Raw genomic sequence first — 23,391 nt, forward strand, 5'->3', positions numbered from 1 at the left:
TGGTGCTTTGATAAATATTTCATGTTTATGTTATTAGTATTTTAAAAGATTTTATTTATTTATTTGAGAGAAAGCATAACTAGAGAGTGTGCGTAGGGGTAGAAGGAGAAGGAGAGGTGACTCCCTACTGAGTAGGGAACCCACGCAAGGCTCAGTCCCAGGATCCCGAGATCATGACCTGAATGAAGGCAGATGTTAAACTGACTGAGCCAGCCAGGCACCCCTCATATGTATTTTAAATGAAACTAGTAGTGTGTAGTGTTTAATCAATGAAATTAAATGAAACTGCAGTAGTGTGCAGGGTTTAATCAAATGTTCATTAGGTCAAGTTTGCTAACCATGTGATTCAAATATTCTGCTTCTTTACTAATTATTTTGTTTCTTAACTGAGTCATTTCAAAATCTTACCATTATGCTATGGATTTGTCTACTTTTATTTCAGTAAGCTGTTTTTTCTTTGCTTAACAATTTACACTAGTTATAACTTCCACATGAAGTAATATTTTAATCAATATCAAGCTTGAAGTGTATCTTTTTAATTTAGTAATGTTTTTGCCTTAGAGTCTAATAAAACAGCTATGTCAGCTTTCTTTTGGTTTTTGTTCATATGTCTTTTCATTTTTTTTACCTAACAACTTTTCCTATTCCTTGTTTTAAATGTTTTGTGTGTGTGTGTGTGTGTATAAATGGCATACATATTTTATGGACCTGATGATCTTTGTCTTTTAATTGTAACATTTAGTCCCCTCCATGGAATGTGCTTTCTAATATATATGGATTTAAATCTACTATTTTATTATTGCTCTTTATTTGTTGTATGTTACCTGTGTTTATTTTCTTCTTTTTTGCCTCCTTTTGGATAGATTATTTCATATTATTCTGTTACCTCTTACTTAATAGGTTACTACTTACACATTGATGTATTTTCCTTCTAGTGGTTACCCAAGAGATTACAACAAACATTCTTGACTTACCAAAATTCTAATATAAACTAGTGCTTTTATTCCCTCCTGGACAGTGTAAGGACACCAGAATATTATAATTACACTGGCCCTTTCAGACTCAACTGCATGTGTTGTCATATCTTTTAATGCTTTTATTTAATTTCAAGAAGATAGTTTTGTTCAATAATGTTTACATATTTTTATTCTCTATATATTTATCATTTTTGTTGCTCTTAAGTTTTTCCTGCATCACTGAGCATCTACATCATATAATTTTCCTTGTGCCTGAAAACATTCATTAATTATTTCCTGTACTGTGCTCTTTTGATGAGGATTTTGTTCAGTTTTTGTTTGTCTGAAAATATCCCCATCTTTATTCTTGAATAGTATCTTTACTGGGTATAAAACTAGGTTACTTTTATTTTCTTTACCATCTTGAAAATATCATTTGACATATAGTGTCTTTTGTTGTTTTTGCTGCCAGATTAGCTATTTGTCCAGTTGTTGTTTTTTGGTAGGTAATCTATTGTGTTTTCCTAGTGCTACTTTTAAGATTTTCTTTTTGGTTTCAGGTTTTGAGCAGTTTTTCTATGCAACACCTACTTGTGGGTTGATAATTTATTTATTTACTTATTTATTGGTTTGATGTTCTTAGTGGATCGGGAATATATGGCTTGACTTTTTTTTTTTTAATCAGCTTTTAGAAGTTTTCAGCTTTTATCTCTTCAAATACTTCTCTTACACCATTCTTTGACATTTGAGATTGAGATTGTAGGTAACCATTCTTTTTAAATTTATTTTTTTTAAAGATTTTATTCATTTATTCATGAGAGACAGAGAGAGAGAGAGAGAGGCAGAGGGAGAAGCAGGCTCTTCACTGAGCAGGTAGCCCGATGCTGGACTTGATCCCAGGATCCAGGATCATGACCTGAGCTGAAGGTAGATGCTTAACCATCTGAGTCACCCAGGTGACCCCATTCTCATTTTAAAAACACTGTTGTTGTTTTTTTTTAGTTTTTCCAATCTCGTATTTTTTTCTTTAGGTTTTAATATTTATATGATTTATTTTTCTAAAGTAATGATTCTTCCCCAATATGGATACCTCAAATACTTTCCCCAATCTTTAAAATAACTCTGCAAATATTTATTTTTGCTATTTTCATGTATTTTTACAGTTATTCAAAAAGGTTAACTCACCTAAGTTTACATAACTGCCAAGCAACTAAGGTGGAAATTTGAACCGAAGTCCAATTGATTAAATATTTCTTGCTCTTCATTATGTGAGGTCATATTTCCTTTATTATGTCTCTTTGTCTTTCTTACTTGGTATTTAGACAATAGCTGTTATTCCAAGTGGTATGTGTATTGATGAATTGTCTTAGTCTATCTTTAAATAACATTCTGTCATTCCATCTATAATTATTAGATGAACCGAAGTACACAACAGGGAAAAAAGAATGCATATAGTTTATTCTAATAGAATATATGAAAAGATAGTTTCTGTGGAGAGAGACAAATAAGAAGGTAATGTCCCAACTGATGAGATCAAGAAAGAATTCATTGAGTAGGTAAACTTACCATGGAAGTGATAGCCATGTGAAAATTCTTTTTCACTGTGCTCAGGGGTAAGGTATACTGTACATTTGTTAATATATATAAAGAAAACCTATACTACTATTTCTTGTTGTTTATCCCTGTAACAAATCTATTTGTATATACTCAAATTTTCACTAATTGGGTATTCAATCATGTAAGCCATAACATTTTGTCCATCTTGAAACATTTACACAGTAACTAAAAAGTTTTTTTTTCTCCCAGGTTATTTCATTTTTGGCTGCAGTTTTGCATAAAAAGGGAACTCGTGAAGATATTGAAAACAACATGCCGGAATTTTTACTAAGAAGTATGAAAAAGGAGCCTCCTTCTATAGCAAAAAAAGTAAGATGTTTAGGAATATAAAGCTCATGAAGCTGGTATTGGAAATGTATATAGAAACTTGTACACAGCATACATTATAGCATAAATTCAAAACATAAATTAAAGACACTATTAAAATATTTGTTTTATAGACCTAATTCTTAAAGGATTATCAGTTTCATCCTCAAATTAAGTATGATTGACTCAAAATGGCAAAATACAATTTTAGCTTAAATTTTTTTGGAGGTTTTCAGTCTTTTTCTTGGCTGGATTTATATCTTACTTTCATTAATTTGTTAAATTTCCATAAATGTGTATGTAAAGTTAATCAAAGTCCATTATATTGTTTTTTTATTTACGTGAGAATGAAAGGGAGACATTGATATTGATAAAAAAGGTATGTCAAAAAAAAAAAAAAGTATGTCATTGATAGGGTTGTTCAGGAGAATAATTACATCCTGAAACTCTGAAACAAATTCTTCCTACATGAGGACTGTTGAAGTTGGAATTAGAAAGACTAAGGTCTAGGCGTGTCTTTGTTTCTGCTCCTGTCATTATGAATGCTATTCATGTCTATATTTCAGCTTTCTCTGTTGTAAATACATGTTTATAAATATCTCATATATGACTCATAGAAAATAAGAGATTTCTAATAAAATAATGAAATGCAAGAAAAAGTATACTTTTGTGTCTGACTTTTATATTCTCAGAAAACTGGATAGAAATAAAGATGAAGTGATTTTATGAAATCTTTATTTTCTTATGGTAATGAAATCACTTTCTACAAGTCAAGTTTTAAATAGTTTCATCTATACTAGAGTCTTATACATAAGATTGGTGAGGCCAATTTACTATTGTCAATCATTGGGGCATTTTAGTGCAAAATTTTGAGAATTATTGGCTTATGGAATTATTATTGCTTTAAAATTTTTTATAATTTTTAATATTATAAATATATTCTATATCAAATTTAATTTGATCCTAAAGAAGTATTTAATTCTTTTTTAAGCATTTTTTTACCTGAGTCATTTTATTTTTATTATTTTTTTGAAATTCAATTAACATATAGTATATTATTAGTTTCAGAGGTAGAGTTCAATGATTCATCAGTCTTATACCCAGTGCTCATTACATCATATGCCCTTCTTAATGTCCATCATTCAGTTACCCTATCCCCCATCTCACTTCCTCCCTAGCAACCCTCAGTTTGCTTCCTATAATTAAGAGTCTCTTGTGGTTTGTCTCCTCTCTGGTTTTGTCTTGTTTTATCTTTCCTTCCCTTCCCCTTTAAAGGATATTCTTAATGTATCTTTAAATCTTCTCAAGTTCAAGGACTGTTTGTAGTCCTATTTTCAGTTGTTATTTGATTCTAAATGTCACTGCAGAATTTATTAATATTTTATGTCAGTTCTGGTAATTAACAGGGCAGAGAAAGCAGGGAAAATTAATATTTTAAATAGGTAAAGATATTAATATGTAATATATATTTATAATACATATTTATTTACATTTACATATGTATATGGGCACATATGCATATATATGTATAATTCCTTGTCATAATAAACAGTGCTATTTTTCTATCTCTTTCAGTTCAATTCTATTTATTTATTTATTTATTTATGATTTTATCTATTAATTTAATTGATAAAGATGGAGACAGCAAGAGAGGGAACACAAGTAGGGGGAGTGGGAGAGGGAGAGAAGCAGGCTTTCAGCCTAGCAGGAAGCCCTATGTAGGGCTCCATCCCAGGATTCTTGGGATCATGACCTGAGCCAAAGCAGATGCTTAAGGACTGAGCCACCCAGGCGCCCCCTTCAGTTCAATTCTTAAGTATTTATTTTTAATCTTTCTTACATTCTAATAAATTTCACTTAAGTTTATATGTTCTTTTGAGTACCACTGTGGCTGCATTTCATAGTTTTCATTAGGTGGACTTTTCATTATTGTTTTCTAAATTATCTGTGGCTCTACAGTTTTTCTCTTTTACTCAAGTTCTATTAAAAGTGAAGTTTAAAATTTCCAAGTGAATAGATATTATTGGGGTATGGAGAATAATAGGAGTATTTCACCTTTGTTGTTGATTTCTACTTTGTTGTTCAGGTAATACTGGCTTTATTTTTATTTTTACTTTTATTTTATTTTATTTTTTTGTGGCTAAATCCCTGGTCAGGTGTTTTTAATGCTGTGGTGTTACATAGTCTCAGTTATTTTAAAAATTTTGCAAGGATTTTGCACATTATTTGTTATTATGGCCATATAGGTTTAAATATATCTGTTTAATCAGGATAATTTGATAATTGTAGTGTTCAAATTCTTAATACTGTTTTGTTTTGTTTTTGTCCTATTTGAGCAATTAAATTCTGGGAGAAATATATTACATTTTCCTGCTATGTCTTTTCAGCTTTCTCATTTCTTCTTGTGTTTGTACCACTTTTTGCTAATTTTAACAACTTCAATTAATTGTTTCTAAAGTTTTATGTACTTCTATATTACTGTCATACTGGGTTGATAGTTTATCTGTATGTAGAATTCTAAGTTAAAAATCTGTTTTCAAACTTCACCAAAATAATTTTATTTTCTTCTGTCACTCCATATTGTAGATGAAGTTCCAATACTTAACTGATATTTTCCTTGGATAGGAAATTTTCTTTTTGTTTCAAAGTGATTAGGACTTTTTCTTCAACCTTGAAATTTATAAATTTCCTCAGCCCCAACACTTACTATGATTTCTGAAGAAGTTGTGCTTTGGAAAAGTATACATAGTACTTTATATAGGGGAAGTGGAGTGCTGCTTCTCTGAAGCAGATGATTGGCCTAATTGTTTCCCCTTTAATTACTCTGCCGTTACTTTGCATTGTTTTCTTAATTTCCTTTTCTTATAAGTCATGCTAATATATTAAAACACAGCTGATTTTTATATATTGATTTTGTGTCCTGCATATTTACTGACTTTATTTTACTGAGTTCTAAGAGGTATTTGTTTTCATTTATGGCATCTTCAGAGTTTTCTACCTGTAATGTCATGTCATCTGCAGTTTTACCTTTACCTTTCCAATTTTACCTTTCCAATTTCCAATGTATTTCCAATTCTTTTATGTCTTTATTTACCTAATTGCTCTGACGAGGACTTCCAGTCCTATGTGGAATAAGCTTGTTACTGATCTGAGAGGAAAAGTATGAAGCTTTTGACTGTTGAATGTGATATTAACTGTGCGTTTGTCATATGTGGTCTTTATTATGTTGAAGTATGTATTCTCTATGTCCAGTTTGTTGGAAGTTTTTTATATAAAAGGATGTTAAATTTTGTCAAAAATTTTTTTTGCATCTATTGAGATATGATTTTTACCCTTCATTTTGTTAATATGATGTATCACATTTTTTGATTTGCATATGAGGGAGAGGGAGAGACCATGGCGTATGGTCCTTTTACTGTTGAATCTGTTTGTTCCATATTTTGTTGAAGATATTTGTGTTTCTATTCATCAAGGATATTAGCCTTTAATTTTCTTTTCTTGTGATACCCTTGTCTTTGATACCAGGGTAACATTGACGTTGAAAAATGAGATTGGGATTGTTGAGAAGGATTGACATTATTTTTCACATGTTTGGTAGAATTCACTAGTGATGCTGTCTGGCCCTGGACTTTTCTGTGCTGGGGGGTGTGTTACTGATTCAGTCTCTTTACTACTGATTTGTTCAGATCTCCTTTCTTCATGATTCAGTCTTGTTGGGTTATATTTTTCTGGGACTGTATCCATTTCTTTTAGGTTATCTAATTTCTTGGTATATAATTACATAATTTCATATGGTCCTTTGTATTTCTTATCACTTGTAATGTCTCCTCTTTCATTTCTAATTTTATTTCAATGTTTTCTCTTTTTTTTCCTATTCTAGTTAAACGTTTGCCAACTTTATCTATTCAAAGAACCAGCTCTTAATCTCAGTGATCTTTTCTAGTGTTTTTCTAGTCTCTATTTCTTTCATTTCCACTACAATATTTGTGATTGCCTTCTACTAACTTTGGGCTTAATTTGTTCTTCTTCTTTTTTTTTTTTTCTTAAGGTTTATTTATTTTAGAGAGAGAGAGAGAAAGCATGCATGAACAGGGGTGGGGATGGGCAGAGGAAGAATGAGAGTCAGTCCCAAGCAAACTCCACACTGAGTGTGGAGCCTGACTGGGGGCTTGATCTCACAACCCAGAGATCGCAACCCGAGCCAAAACCAAGAGTTGGACGCTCCATTGACTGCACCACCCAGGTGTTCCTTGTTCTTTTTATAGTTTCTTGAGGTATAAAGTTAGGCTGTTGATTTGTGATTTTTCTTTTTTCTTAATGTGAGTCTTTGTCACTAAAAATTTCTTTTTAGAACTCCTTTTGTTGCATCCTGTAAGTTTTGGTTTGTTGTATTTCAATTTTTATTTGTCTCAAGATTTTTTTTTGGCTTCCTTTTTGATTCCATCTCTGACACCTTTGGTCGTCAGGAGCATATTGTTTAATATCCACATATATGTGGATTTTTTAGTTTTCCTCTTGTCATTGATTTCTAGTGTCACACCGTTGTGGTCAGAAAATATGTTTGATATGATTTAGATCAAACATTTATTAAGACTTGTTTTGTGGCCTAACATATTATCTGTTCTAGAGAAAGTTCTATATGTGCTTAAGAAGAATATGTATTCTACTGCTATTAGGTGAAATCTTGTATATATGTCTCTTAGGTCCATCTGGTCTAACGTGTAGTTTAAGTCCGATATTTCTTTACTGATTTTCTATCTGGATGAGCTATCTGTTGTTGAAAGTAGGGTGTTGGAGGTCCCCCATTATTATTATATTTCTGTCATTTTCTCTCTTCATATCTGTTAAGTTTTATAGTTAGATGTTCTGATGTTGAATATAATATTTACATTTGTTATATTCTGTTAATGAATTGATCCCTTTATTATGATCTGATGACCTTCTTTGTCTCTTGTTACAGTGTTTGGCTTAAAGTCTATTTCTAGGAAAATTTGCATTTTTGTTTTTTGGAGAAGTTTTCTTTTACATAGGTATAGGATGGATTCCTCAGTTCTTCAAGTATGTCCGTTTTCATCTACTCTTACACAGTTCTGGTTATCTGGCAGCATCGCTTCCAAGCATTTTACACTATTATGATTTATTTTTATATTTGTTCTTTTGTTTCGGGTTGGCATCAATAAATATATTTGTTTAGTTAATCATTTGAACTGGAATTTCATAAAGCTTTTGATAGGATTACCAGTGACATCCTAAATTAATTCCTCAGAAGGAAATTCAAGCAAATACTCTATTTTTATGTGATGAAATTCTTAAAAGATAAATTTGTATTCATCCAGTTAAAATTTTGTGCATTTTTAAAAGATAGCCTATGAAATAGCTAGAAAGGAAATAAATTCCTTTATATTTATTATGTTAATGCCAGAATCGCAATGGAATCCTGAAAAATTAATGTTGGAACTCCTTGAAAAACAAATCCTTTTAATGAATCAAATGTTACAAATTAAGGATTGGTGGATTTGAGGTATGTGTATGTTATATGATACATCTTACATATATTTTGAAATTTTTCAAGTGTGAACAAATCATCTAAAAATGCATGCAATAGATGTTTCTTGCCAGGAATAAATTCCGAAAAGACACAAAGTATGCATTTCAAATATTAAATCTTGGAATGAGTCTTTGGATTTAGGCCTTTAGGATTGGAATTCAGTCTTTAAGAAAATCTAAGTAAATTGTTAAAATATTGCTCTCTCATATGATAAAGCTTTAAAGAGTCTATGAAAATTCATAATCAGTATTAATGCATAGGAGAATTTTTCTAGTATTCATATTATCAGTTTCAGTGGTGATTGAACAAAAATATGTTTCTAGCATCTTATTTACTATATACTATTTAGTTTCTGATGTATACCAAGAATATTATCTTGCAAATGATGCTCCTGTGAAAATCCGCATGCATATATCTTGCAACTTTTGCCATTATAACTGTAGGATAAATTCTTGGTACTGGAATCACACAGTCTATGGTACTAAAATATGGGCATATTACATCTGACAGATACAAATTGCCTTTCAAGAGCTTGTGTCAATTTGTATCCTCACCAATAGTGTAAAATTATGTCTGTTTCCCACCTTTTCATTTATCCTAGGCGTTAAAAAATAAAAATTATGTCAGAGATGTAGAAAAAGTATACCTTGCTTTGATTTCTATTGCTTTATTATGAGTGAGGTCAAATATCTTTTCGGAATCTTAAAAGACTTTTAATAGCTTTATAAAACATCAAGTTCTAGTTTTAATCATTTCTTAATAGTCCTTAATCATATGTTCTACATACTGATCTTTTGTTCATTATATATTCTGTAAATATTTCTTTCCTACTTTTTTCAGGGTCAGCTTTTGATTTATTTATTATATTTTTTAAAAATTTAGGTAGTTAAAAATATCTATATTTATAGGGTCTAGGTTTTATGCCTGCCTAGAAAAATCTTCTGTACCTAAGACTGTAAGTTCACCCATGATTCTTTTATAATGTGTATGACTTTATTTTACACCTTTACATCTCTGTATCAGCCTAAATTTATTTTGCTATAAGGAATGATCAATTAAATTGGCATTATTTTTTCAACTGGTTAGCCAATTATTTTATTGTCATATATTGAGTAAGCTTTTTTTCCCACAATATTAGAAGGGTCACTTTTGATTAAAATGAAGCTCATTTATATATGTGTGGGTATATTTCTAGATATTTTGTTCTGTCCTATTGATTTATTTGTTCATTTATCTTTCAGTGCTAAACAGTTCTAATTTTTTTGGATTTATAATATGTTTTAATATTTGGTAGGGTTAGTTTGTCTTCAAATTTTTCAATTTTCTCCTAAAAGGCTATTGATATTTTAGTTAATATTACATTGAATTTATTGACTTATGTAGGGAGAATGAACATATTTACACTGTAAATACTGCATATCCAAGAGTAGTTGTATCATTTGCTTAAATCTTATTTCTTGCCCTTCAGAATTTCTAGCTTTCTTCATGTGACCTAGTTTCTTATTCATTAAGTTTAACTAGGTATTCTTTCTTTTCGGTTGCTATTACAAATGGAACTTTTAAAATTTTATGTTGTAACTGGTCATGTTTTTATATATATTAAAGCTACATGCTTTTTTAGGCCTTTTCTGAAGTATTAATGACATTTGTTTCAGGTGTGTAACATAATGATTTGATATCTGTATACATTGCAAAATGGTCACTACAGTAAATAAATCTAGTTGACATCTATCACCATACCTAGTTAGAAAAAAAATTTTTTTCTTGTAATGAGGACTTTTAAGATCTACTGTATTAGCAACTTTAAAATATGCAATACAGTATTAACTGTAGTCACCATGGTGTATATTACATCTTCATGAATTATTTATTTTATAACTGGATGCATGTTACATACCATACTAATGCCCTAGCAACCATCAATTTGTTCTCTATAGTGATGAGCTTATTTTTTTGGTTTATTTTATTTAGTAGATTCCAAATATAAGTGAAATCAAATATTTCTCTTTCTTGGTATGACTTGTTTCACTTAGTATGATGCCCTCAAGATCCATCCATGTTATCACAAATGGCAGGATTTCATTCTTTTTTATGGCTGAATAGTATTCCATGTGTGTGTTTGTGTGTGTGATATATATAGAGATATATATCTACATATATCACATCTTCTTTATCACCCATTACTGGACACTTAAGTTGTTCCCATATCTTGGCTATTGTAAATAATGTTGCAGTGAATATGGGGGTACATAAATCTTTTCAAATTAGTGTTTTTGTTTCCTTCAGATAAATACCCTGAAGTGGAAATCCTGGATCATATGGTAGTTCTATTTTTTAAAATTTAATTTAATTTTTTCTTCACTGTTCCAAGATTCATTGTTTATGCACCACACCCAGTGCTCCATGTAATACGTGCCCTCCTTAATACCCACCACCAGGCTCACCCAACCCCCTCCAAAACCCTGTTTGTTTCTCAGAGTCCACAGTCTCTCATGGTTCATCTCCCCCTCTGATTTCCCCCAGTAATTGTTTGTTTTTCATAGTGTCTGCACTAATTTAAATTCCTATAAATAGTGCATAAGGGTTTTCTTTTCTTAAGATTGTGGCTAGCACTTGTTATTTCTTGCCGTTTTGAAAATAGGCAGTCTAACAGATATGAGGTGATATCTCATTATGGTTTTGATTAGCATTTCCCTGATGATCAGTGGTATTTTTCATGTGCCTGTTGGCTGTCTCCTTTTCTTCTTTAGAAAAACATCTATCCAGATTCTCTATCCATTTTTAAATTTGGAATTTTTTTTTTGTTTATTAAATTGTATGTGTTTGTTAATATTTTGGATATTAAACACTTATCAGAAACTTTTTAGTTTGTTGTAGTCCCGTCTGTAAGGCAAATGATATCATCAACAAAATGAAAAGAAACCAACTAAATAGGTGAAAATATTTGCGAATCATACATCTGATAATGGGTTAATATCCAAAAATAAATATGTTTTTGTTTTTATTGCCTTTGCTCTTGGAGTTACATTAAAAAAACCATCACCAAGACCATAGTCAAGGAACTTACTTGTATTCTTGTATACTTCTTACTTGTATACAGGAGCCTATATATTCTTCTAGGAGCTTTATAGTTTCAGGTCTTACATTCAAGTCTTTAATCCATTTCGAGTTTTGTGTGTTGTATAAAATAGTAGTTTCATTCTTTTGCTGTGGTTGTAGTTTCCCCAACACCATTCATTGACAGGACTGTCCTTTCTTATTGGATATTTTTGCCTCCTGTATCATAAATAAATTGGCCATGTAAGTATGGATTACTCATATTTTGTTCAAGTGATCTATGTGTCTCTTGTTACGCAGTAGCATACTGTTTGATTACTATAGCTTTGTAAAACAGTTTCAAATCAGGGAGCTTTGTTGTTCTTTTTCAAGACTGCTTTGACTATTTTTGGTCTTTTATGATTCTATCTATACAAATTTTAGGATTGTTATATTTCTATGAAAAATGTCATTGGAATTTTATAGGGATTGAATTGAATCTGTAGATTGCTTCAGGTAGTATGTACATTTAACAATATTTGTTCTTCCAAACCATAGAATGGAGTATTTTTCCATTTTTTGTGTCTTCTATAGTTTCTTTTTTAAAAAGATTTATTTATTTAATACACTGAGCCTGGAGTCTGATGCTGGGCTCAGTCCCAGGACCCTGAGATCATGACCTGAGCCAAAATCAAGTTGGTCACTCCACTGACTGAGCTATCCAGGTGCCCCTTCTGTGGTTTAGCAGTGGCTTGTAGTTTTCAGTGTCCAGGTCTTTTACCTCCTTGGTTAAATTTATCCCTAGGTATTTTACTCATTTTGATGTAATTATAAGTGAGATTATTTTTTCGTTGCTGTCTGATAGTTTGTTGTTAGTGTATATAGAAAAGTAACAAATTTTTGTCTATTAATTTTGTTTCTTGCAACTGTACTGAACTTGCTTATTCTAACAGGTTTGTTTGTTTTTGTGGAGTCCTTAGTGTTCTCTATATGCAATATCATCTCATAAGCAAACATTGGCAGTTTTCTTCTTATTTTGCAACTTGGATTTCCTTCCTTTCTTCCTTTCCCCCTTCCCTCCCTCCTTCCTTCCTCCCTCCCTCTTTCCCTCTCTCCCTCCCTTCCTCCCTTCATAATTGGTCTGCCTAGGACTTCCAAGATTATGTTGAATAAAAGTGGTGAGAGTGAGCATTCTTGTCTTGTTCTGGATCTTAGAGGAAAAGTTTTTATCTTTCACCATTGAGTATAATATTAGTTGTGGCTTGTTATATGGCCTTTATTATGTTGAAGAACTTTCCCTCTATACTTACTTTGTTGAGAGTTTTTATCATAAATGGTTGTTGAATTTTGTCATCTATTAAGATGATCATCTGAACTTTATTCTTCATTTTGTTAATGTGGTGTATCATGTGATTGATTTGCAGATGTTGAACAATATTAACATTCCATCCTTGCATCCCTGGAACAAAAACCACTTGATCATGGTGTATGATCCTTTCAATTATTTCTGAATTGACTTTGTTGATATTTTGTTGAGGATTTTTGCACTTGTGTTCATCAAGGATATTGACTTTTAGTTTTCCTTTGTTGTGGTGTCCTCGTCTGGTTTTGGTATCAGGGTAACGATGGACTTGTAAAATGAATTTTCTCCTATTTTTTAGAAAAGTTTGAGGAGAAAAAAAAAAGAAAAGTTTGAGGAGGATTTGTATTGACTCTTCTTTGAATATTTGGTAGAATTTTCAATTGAACCACCTGTTACTGGATTTTGTTTGTGTTTTGTTTTGATTACTGATCAAAAACAAAACACAAAAAAATCAGTAGTAATTCATCTTACTAGTAATTGGTATATTCAGATTCTCTTTTTCTTTATGATTCACTCAGGGCGGGTTGTGGTTTTTAGAAAATAGCCATTTTAGGTTTTCCAGTTTGTTAGCACATAATGGTTCATAGTACTCTCTTTTGAGTCTTTGTATGTATGTAATATCAGTCAGTAATATCTCCTTCATTTCTGATTTTATTTATTTGAGCCCTCCCTCCTTTTTCTTGGTGAGTCTAGCTAAAGTTTTATCAGTTTTATATTTTCAAAGAAGCAGCTCCTAGTTTTACTGATTTTTCAAATGTCTTTTTAGTTTCTATTTTATTTATTTCCATTCTGATCTTTGTTATTTCTTTCTTCTACCAAATTTGGGCTTTGATATTCTTCCTAGTTCTTTGAGATGTAAAGCCAGGTTGTTTATTTGAGATTTTTCTTATTTTGGGGGGGTAGGCATAGATTGCTGTGAAATTCTCTCACAGAACTACTTTTCTACATCCTATATATTTGCTATGTTTTATTTCCATTTTCATTTGTCTCAAGATATTTTTTTATTTCTCTGTTGACCTTTTGGTTGTTCAATAGCATATTGTTTGTTTTTTAAAATCTTTATTTAAATTCTTTTTAGTTAACATACAGTGTAATGCTGATTTCAGGTGTACAGTATAGTAATTCAACACTTCCATACAATACCCTGTGCTTATTACAGCAAGTGCTCTCCTTCTCTACCACCTGTTTACTGTTCATTTTATTGTTTTACTTATATTTTCTACAAATTTATTTACTTGTCATTTCCATTTTCATCCCTTATTTACTTTTCTTGTTTAATTGAAAGGTTTTATATTTATTGGTTTGCTGTCCATTAATTTAAGTGATATTGGCCTATAATTTTCTATTTTTGAAGAATGTCTGGTTTTGGTATAATTTTTATACTGCTTTTCTAAAAAAATGATTTAGATAAATCCATAACTAGAATGGATTCTAAACTTAAATTCCCATATGTTAAATAGCCACAGCATTCCAAAAGGAAAAGTTACCAGTTATACATAATAGTGTTTAAATTAATTACTTTTGGCATTTTTAAAAGAATTAACATTATAGAGGTAATTATGGGAATATTTTTTAGAACTTTAAGTTATATAGCAAAAATTTCAATTTTATAGTTTGTAATTTCTCTCTGTATAAAGATACATATTATTTTTCACTTTAATATCTCACTTCCTCCTGTGTGAGACCTTTGCTTTCGTCCTGCTTGTCTGTTGTTATTCTCTGAATATACATTGCTGTTCCTAACCTGGCACTGACATGCATGGTTGCATTTATTATTTCATTTATCACTTGAACACCTTTGTTTTCTAAATGCGATACAAAGGTCTGGAGTTGCAGTGGTAAATGAGAGCTCTATTTCTCACAGTCATGTATTTTCTGAATTATATAGTACCAACATGATAAATAATGGTGGTTACAGGTTTTGGAATTAGACAGACATAGGTTTGAATACTTATTTTGCCACCTAATAGCAATATGATCTTGGGTGTGTTATTTAACATCTCTACATCTCAGTTTTTTCATCTCATCTCATCCTCTAGAAAGGAAATACTAAATATTTCTACTAGATAGCATTTCTTTGTAAAGTCCTTGAATTAATATTTGTCAACTACTTTGCCCAGCCCTTGGCACACAGCAAGTACTCAATAATGGTATGATAATTATTGTGAATATTATAACTTTTCTACCATAAAAATCATTGCACGTGAAAACCATCTTTAGGTATTTTGTACAGCCCACGTCACATCATCCTCCTAAGACCATAGTGCATGAAGAATCAAACTTTAAAATCATGGCTTTCAGTAATTGAGATAGATTTGTTGAAAGAGATAAAAGTAATTCAGTATTCTCTAGTTGAACAATTAAATGTGGCCTCTGTTGATTTTACTAATATTTAAGTGAGAAATTTTTAATTATGTTTGTATTAAATTTTAGATCTAGTTTTATAAAATTGTTTCTTAGCTTCAGAATAACAAATACAGTTGCTTTGTGTGCAGTGATTTAGCAACTGGACACAGCTTTCCATTTTATTGTTTTGGCATCTTTTGCTTAAATAAGGCTTGTTAAATGAAATATTATTCACAGCATGGTAGTGAATACTTTACATTCTTCTTCTTATACACTTTCTCTGGACTTTGTACATGACAAACTCAGTTCTCTGACTTTTTCTAGAAGTTACCGAACCATTTTATTTATGTTTTGCAATTTCAAAGACCAATAATAAGAAATGTCTTAATTTTAAAACTTTTTGAATCTTAGGGCTGATTCTAGAGTCTTTAGATTCATTGCCAACTTTGATGAATGATACCTGAAGTGGAAAACAGCTCAAAGTGAGCAATGGAGTTTGGACCCATCATTTTCATCTTGAGGGGAGGGAATGAGACTATACTTGGATTAAGTACTTGGATCTAAATTTTGTATTTTTGAAGGTAGGGGAGTAATGGAATTCATAGGATAAACTCCAAGCCAAAAGGCACAAGTATTTGAGGTGAATCAAGTATGACAAGAAGTATTCATGTGTGTTTGATGATAGGGTGGAAAAAGGAACTTTCACACCGAGTCCGTTAATCTTTTGTTCTTTTTTTCCTCTCTCTCTTTCCAAAAGAGTCAGATTTGACTTCTTACAGCTGTCAAATGGCCTACCTGAAATATTTCACAGAAGCAAGAGCAGTATTTAGACTAGTATTGTGTTATTTAATTTTTTCCTAAACTGAAAATTTTCGGTACGTTTAATTGGTTCATCTTTATCAAGTAGGACAAATATAAAGCTTTAGGGAAGAAACTTGTAACGTTATTAAATATAATAGCTCAGAAGTAGTCATAACAGTGAGAAATAAAAACATTAAAAAATTAAAATGGGTAATGACCACAGGATTTGGGGTTAGTTTATGGAGAAGATCACTGGAACCCCAACATTCATTCAAGACTAAACAGATACATATAGTTAATCTTGATAAGGACTACTTTGATTGGAGGGATTAGGACAGAAGTCATTTATATTAATTCAAAAGAGAACAGGAGGAAAGTAAGTAAGAGCAATTAAGTATTGATAATTCCTGAGTATCATTGCTAGAAAGGCAATAAAGTTAATGGGGAATAGCTAAAGAGAGATGTAAGGTTAAGGAAGGGGATTTGGGTATTGTTTTTTTTTTTTGTTTTGTTTTGTTTTTAACCCTGGAAATATTAGGACTTACTGGCTTGTGGATGGATATGGTTCATTAACAGGGGAAAGTTAGATACATAAGGGAGATTCGGGCAATTTTTCCAGCATTAACTTTAGATTGACAAGAAGTGATGGCAGCCACTGTGTAAGTTTAGGGTTCGTCTTTAGATAAGAACATGGTTAGTTGATCCATGGTAATGTGTAGGAGAGCAGAATGTTTGCAAATAAATATAGATAGATTACTGATCTAATGAGAAAAGAGGTAGGGGATTTCTTCGAATTGCTTTAATTTTTTAATGAGTTTTCAGGTCTTCAACTGACAGTATCTGAGAAAAGGAGAGAGGAATTGTACTAAGGGTGTACAAAGGAAAGAGAGCTTCAGAAAACCTTTTATTTCAAGAAAAAAACCTGGCCTGCTTTACATATTTGTATTACCCACTTGGCTCTTGAAATTATTATTTGGGTCCTGATTAAACTCTTTTCTCTGTTTTGGAGAATTGTTTCTCTCTAACCTCTCAGCTCCTTTTTCCCGGGGGGGTGGGGGAGGGGAATAAAAACAGTTTTTTCTTTGGACAAAGTTAGATATCTGTTTTATTCTAATAAAAAGATAAACAACAAAATATTTTTTGATGGTTTTTTTATATCCACATATATCCAGTCACTAAGTTGTATTTATTTTTATTGCAGTGTCAAAAATGAAAGAAAAGGACTGTTGATATTCCAGATTTCACTTTTTTCCATTTTTTACAAAAATATATCATAATTTTGTTTTTCTTCTTCTTTTAGATGTTCTTAATAGTTGCTCCTCTTTCTGTCCTCTACAACTGGAGGGATGAATTGGACACCTGGGGATATTTCAGAGTCACTATTTTACATGGTAACAAAAAAGACAATGAACTGATTCGTGTAAAGCAAAGGAAATGTGAAATTGCTCTAACAACTTATGAAACACTACGTTTATGTCTGGAGGAACTTAACAGGTAATGGGAATAATGGAAATAAGTGCATTAATATTCTGTTTACACCCATTGTATTTATACCTTTATATAGTGATTTTTTAAAAAGTTCTAAATATTCCTTAGTATAATTTCATTCATTTTAGAATTACTGAAATACTTTATAATAATTTATTCTCTAAAAGGGAAAAACCTGGGCGCCTGGGTGGCTCAGTGGGTTAAGCCGCTGCCTTCGGCTCAGGTCATGATCTCAGGGTCCTGGGATCTAGTCCCATGTCGGGTTCTCTGCTCAGCGGAGATCCTGCTTCCCTCTCTCTCTCTCTGCCTGCCTCTCCATCTACTTGTGATCTCTCTCTATCAAAGAAATAAATAAAATCTTTAAAAAAAAATAAAATAAAATAAAAGGGAAAAACCTGTGGGGTGCCTGGGTGGTTCAGTCAATTAAGCATCCCACTCTTGAATTTGGCTCAGGTCATGATCTCAGAGTCATGGGATTGAGCCCCATGTCATGCTCTATGTGGGTGTGGAGCCTGCTTAATATTCTTTCTGTCTCTCTCCAGCCATCTCCCACCCTGTCTGAAAACAAAACAAAACAAAACAAAACCTGCATCAGATTTTATACAGTCTGTTCTATTTCCTTTATTCTATCTCCAAATAATGCATGTTAAAGAGGGGTAATACTGTCCTAAATTTTATGCATATGTTACCTCTAGACTAAGACAGCAATTTTCATGAATGATTTTAATTATGGGAATCTGTTGCGAATGTTGAGTGGCAAAAAATCCATATACATATTGAGAATCAGGGTTCCAGGACTATAAGTACCCAAAAGAAATGAACTGGCTTATGCCCACCTGAGTCTTCAGATTTTAATGAGGCATCTAGAGCTGCAACTATAAAGCCATGTGAGTGTTATAATATGTAACAGAGGATGTTGTGGGAGCACATAAAGGACCTAACTCTGTTGCAGTGAGTAGAGTTGTCAGGGAGCTTCCCAGAGAAGATGACCTATGAGCTGAGTAAGAATTGAATTATGGTAAGAGTTGAAGAGTAGAAGGGTAATGCAGGAAGAAGGAGCAAAGAGCATTTGCAGAGGCCTTCAGCCCACAAACATCACGGCCCACTTTTGAATAAATGAAAGCAGTTCTGATGCTTTCTGTATCTCATGGCTGCAGCATACTTGTAAGAGGGAAGTGGCTGGGAGACAACAACTGTGTGGTAAGCAAGAACAGATTATAAAAGATAGTGAAACCTGTCTGGAAATTAGAGGTCTTTATTCTTAGTAGTAAAATGTCCTAGAGATGTTTCCAATGAATTACTAATAAAAATGGTCAGATTTGCATTTTGTAAGTAACCTATCTGCTGTGTGTGCAGACAGAGGAGAACCAAACTAAATGGAACAAGTTAATTTAGGAGGCTTATTATGAGCTAAATTGTGTCCTCTCCAAACGTGCATGTGCAAGTCCCAACCCCAAGGACATCAGAATGTAACTGTATTTGGAGATAATATTTTTAAAGAAGGTATTAGGTTAAAATGAGGCCATTAAGGTAGCCTAGTCCAATCTCTCTGGGGTCCTTAGAAGAGAAAGAGATACTAAGAATTTGAGTGCATAGAGGACGGGATACATGGGGACACAACAAGAAGGCAGCGATCTATAAGCCAAAGGGAGAGGCCTCAGAAGAAACCAAAGCTCCCAACACTTTTGTCTAGAGACTGGAATTGTTGTGTCTGGCACATCATAATATTTTTGCTCATCATAGTATTTTTGAGATTCATCCATGATATTGGATGCATCTGTGATTGTTCTTTTTTAATGCTGAGGTGTATTGCATTTTATGAATATATCACATTTTGTTACCCATTAATTTGAGGATACATATTTATATTTGGGTTTTCCAGTTTTTGGTTATTACAAGTAAAACTAAGGAGTATTATTGTAGAAGCCTTTTTTAAAGCATACATTTTCATTTATCTTGGGTAGACATATTTGCATTTTCTGGGAGTAGAATTATTGGGTTATATAAGTGTAGGTTAACTTAGAAGAAACTGCCAAACCACTTTCCTGAGTAGTTGTACCATTCTATTCCAACTAGCAATCTATGGGACTTCAGTTGCTTCATATATTCACCAACATTTGGCATTATCAGTCTTTTTGTTTTTAGATAATTTAGTGTGTCTGTAATAGTACTTTGTTGTATAATTTGCATTTTTCTGAATGATGTCTACATGAAAAAATATTTATTCTACAGTTATTCTATAATCTATAAATATCAATAAAGTCAAGTTGGTTAGGAGTTGTTCTTAAGTGTTTTTTGTCTTTACTAATTTTCTGTGGTTTTATAATTTCTGAGAGAAAAGTGTTGTAATCTTCAATTATGCTTATATATTTTTAAATTCTTTTGAGTTCTGTCAGCTTTAGTTCATATATTTTGAAGCTCTTATTGGGAATACACACATTTAAGATTAATATTTTTTCTTATGATTAATCCTTTTATTTTAAAAAATGTTCCTTTTTACATCTTGAAGTTTTATCTGATATCAATGTAGACAATACAGTCTTCTTATACTTAATGACTGTTTATCATTTTCTGTCTTTCTATTTGAATATATTGGTTTTTTATATTTAAAGTGATCCATTGTGGTTAATGATAGCTCTTGCTTTTTTATTTATTCTGATAACCTCCCTTTTATTTGGAATATTTAGTCCATTTACATTTTATATAATTATTAGTAAGGGGGGCTTCCATTTTTCTCAGCTCTAGAATTTGATTTCACCTCACTTAGAAGCTAATAGCCTGTTCCTGTTTTATGGATGTCATCAGAAAGATAAGTGTAATCTGAGGTGTGGAGAAGTAGTGTAGCTCACCAAAGCCTACATGACATGAAATTTAAACTTTGACCAATTAAGTCCAGAACTTATGCTCTTATTTAATATTTTATATGACCCCCAAAAGATGTTCTGCACTTACATAAATGTCAGTGAGATCATTCATCATAACATCAATCATATTTTAATTTTTAATTGCCCTTTTAGACTGTGAGGACTTTGGTGTAGGATAATTTCTGTATTTCAGTGCTTATTACACTTCCAACACATAATACTTGTTGAATAAATATTTGTTAAGTAGTTATTTTCTGATTGTTACAAATATTAAATAAGAATTCTGAAGTGGAGTTTTCTGGGTATGTGTCCCAGATTTCTGTGTAAAATTGAAAAATTAAATGTTACAGTGTTTGTTATATATAGCATTCTGTTATTTGTTCAAATGGCTTCATTTTGACAAATGTTCAAAATAATTTATATTTCATTTGAGTAAATATTAAGTAATCCTGTTTTAGAGTTGCTGCAGTCTGGTTTCTTTTTTTGAAGTATAGTTGGCATACATGTTATATTAGTTTCAGGTGTACAACATAGTGATTCAACAAGTTTATATATTATGCTATGCTCAAGTATTAAATAATTTTTGTGAGAATAGCACTTTGTGATAGAACAGGGTTAAACATTGATCATAGGTAATCCAGAGTAAACACACTATATGAGTGAGCTGTATCTCTTTTTATTATTATTATTATTATTATATTTTGCTTTACTTTTATTTTTATCAGTTATATATGTATATTATTTAAAGAGCCAAATATGAAAAAACTGCAATTTACTTCTTTCTGCCACCTCTATAAACCCTTCTTCAGACACAACTACCTTCAATTCTTTTACTTATCTTCCTACTTTTACCTCCATATCTCTAAAGAACATTTTTATACTATAACTTTTAATTTTAATTTAATTTAATTTTAATTTTAGTTTTAGTTCTCAGCACACCTGCTGATTTCTTCTTAAGAAAATGAGGATTTGCCCTCTTTTGCTTACTGTTTTATGGAGTAGGGACTACTATCTAGGAGATCCAATTGCTTCTTAGACTTGAACATTTACACAACTCCAATTTCCAGAGGCATCTGGTATCACCAATTCCTAGCTTTTTAAGACCTCAATAATATGAATCAGATTGCTTTTTGGCTCTCTCCACTATTGGCATAGGCTACTGCTCTCTCTGCTTTTGTAAGTCATCTTGTCCATCTTCTTCCCAGGCACTAAAATTTTGTGGTCGTTTTTTCCTTTTTCTTTGTTCTTTTGTTCTTTTTCAAACTTTATATTAAGAAATTATCAAACCTATAGAAAAATTGAAGTAACAGTATACGAACATCTATATACTTACCACCTATATTCACCAGTTGTGTGTGTGTGTGTGTGTGTGTGTGTGTATTCAAATGTTGGCAAAATATGTTAATACATGTGTGTCTATGTACAGTGGTGGTATTGAGTCATTTCAGGAAGTTGTATATAACATGACAATATTATCTCTAAATATTTTAGCATAGATTTCCTAAAACTAGTTATATTTTTTCTTGTACCACATTATCATTGTCACACCTAAGAAAATTAACAGCAATTTAAAATTCCTTACTGATCTTCAAAATATTATTAAAATCCAGTATTTCCAGGTGCCTGTGTGGTTTAGTGGGTTAAAGCCTCTGCCTTCAGCTCAGGTCATGATCCCAGGATCCTGGGATCGAGCCCCACATTGGGCTCTCTGCTCCGTGGGGAGCCTGCTTCCTCCTCTCTCTGCCTGCCTCTCTGCCTACGTGCGATCTCTGTCTGTTAGATAAATAAATAAAATCTTAAAGTAAAATAAAATCCAGTATTTCCAAAGCAGGGTTTAATAAATGTTCAAATGATGGATTTGTTGATTAAGTCTATTTAGTCCCTTCTAATCTGGGACATTCCCCCAACTTCACTTTTTTATTATACAATATTTTGAGGGGATTAGGCCAGTTGTCTTTTAGGATATCTCAAATATTAGCTTCATCTATTTACTTTCTCAAGGAATAGTGTATTCCTTTAGCACCTGTGTTTCTATAAGCTGATTTTGGTCAAGTCTTAATTAGATTCAGATTAAACATTTTTTTTTTAAGATTTTATTTATTTATTTGACAGACAGAGATCACAAGTAGGCAGAGCAGCAGGCAGAGAGAGAGGGGGAAGCAGGCTCCCTGCTGAGCGGAGAGCCCGATGAGGGGCTCGATCCCAGGACCCTGAGATCATGACCTGAGCCGAAGGCAGAGGCTTTAACCCACTAAACCACCCAGGCGCCCCAAGGTTAAACATTTTTGATAAGAATACTTCATACGTGAGGCTGTGGGCATCATGTTACATTACTTCAGGAGATATTAATGTCAGCTTGTTTCATTATTAATGGTGCCAAGTTTGTCCTACAGGCTAAAGAAATGGTCATCAGAGATTATAAAGTTATGTTTTTCCTTTTACAATTAGAAGTAATTTGTGTGGTGATACTTTGCCAGTATTTGAATATTCTGATCCTTCAGTCCTTTTGTTTAGTGGTATTAGCATACAAAAATTATTCTTGCCTCAATCAGTTATTTTATTGGGTTTTGCAAAATAATGTTTTCCTAAATTTATAATTTCTTCTACATTTATTAACTGGCAGTCTCCTTTAATAAGGAATTAACTATAATATCAACAAAAAAGCAAGGCAAATGCTTGATTCTTTGGCCAACTTTCAGACTAAGATATTGCTGTAATGGTCATCTATAATAATACCAAAGTTTTCCTTCCATCTCCCCCTTTTTTGAGTGTCACTGTGGATTAATGGACTAATGAAGTAGATTTGACATACCATAGAATATACCCAGTCTAAGTATAGAATAATTTTTAGTAAATTTATATGGTTGCGATTATCACCACTGTCCAGTTTTTGAACATTTCTATCACCTCAAAAAGTTTTTTGGTTCGAGTCAATCTGTGGTCCCATTTCCAGTTTCAAGCAATGCAATCTGTTTTCTGTCTCTGTAATAGATTTGCCATTTCTGGAAATCTGATATAAATGGAATCACTCACTATGTAGTCTTCTGTGTTTGGTTTCCTTCACTT

General features: G+C 31.9%; 1 protein-coding gene across 1 annotated transcript in view; it reads left to right on the forward strand.

Moving 5' to 3' along the window:
* ERCC6L2 (ERCC excision repair 6 like 2) overlaps positions 1-23,391 on the forward strand; it is a 132,467-nt gene that overhangs the window by 27,020 nt on the left and 82,056 nt on the right. Inside the window, exons 3-4 of the mRNA XM_047698953.1 lie at positions 2,763-2,882; positions 17,274-17,467. Coding sequence (XP_047554909.1) covers positions 2,763-2,882; positions 17,274-17,467 — 314 coding nt within the window. The remainder of the gene's footprint in view (positions 1-2,762; positions 2,883-17,273; positions 17,468-23,391) is intronic.

This window comes from Lutra lutra, chromosome 13 (genome assembly GCF_902655055.1).
Source record: "Lutra lutra chromosome 13, mLutLut1.2, whole genome shotgun sequence".
Lineage (NCBI taxonomy): Eukaryota > Metazoa > Chordata > Mammalia > Carnivora > Mustelidae > Lutra > Lutra lutra.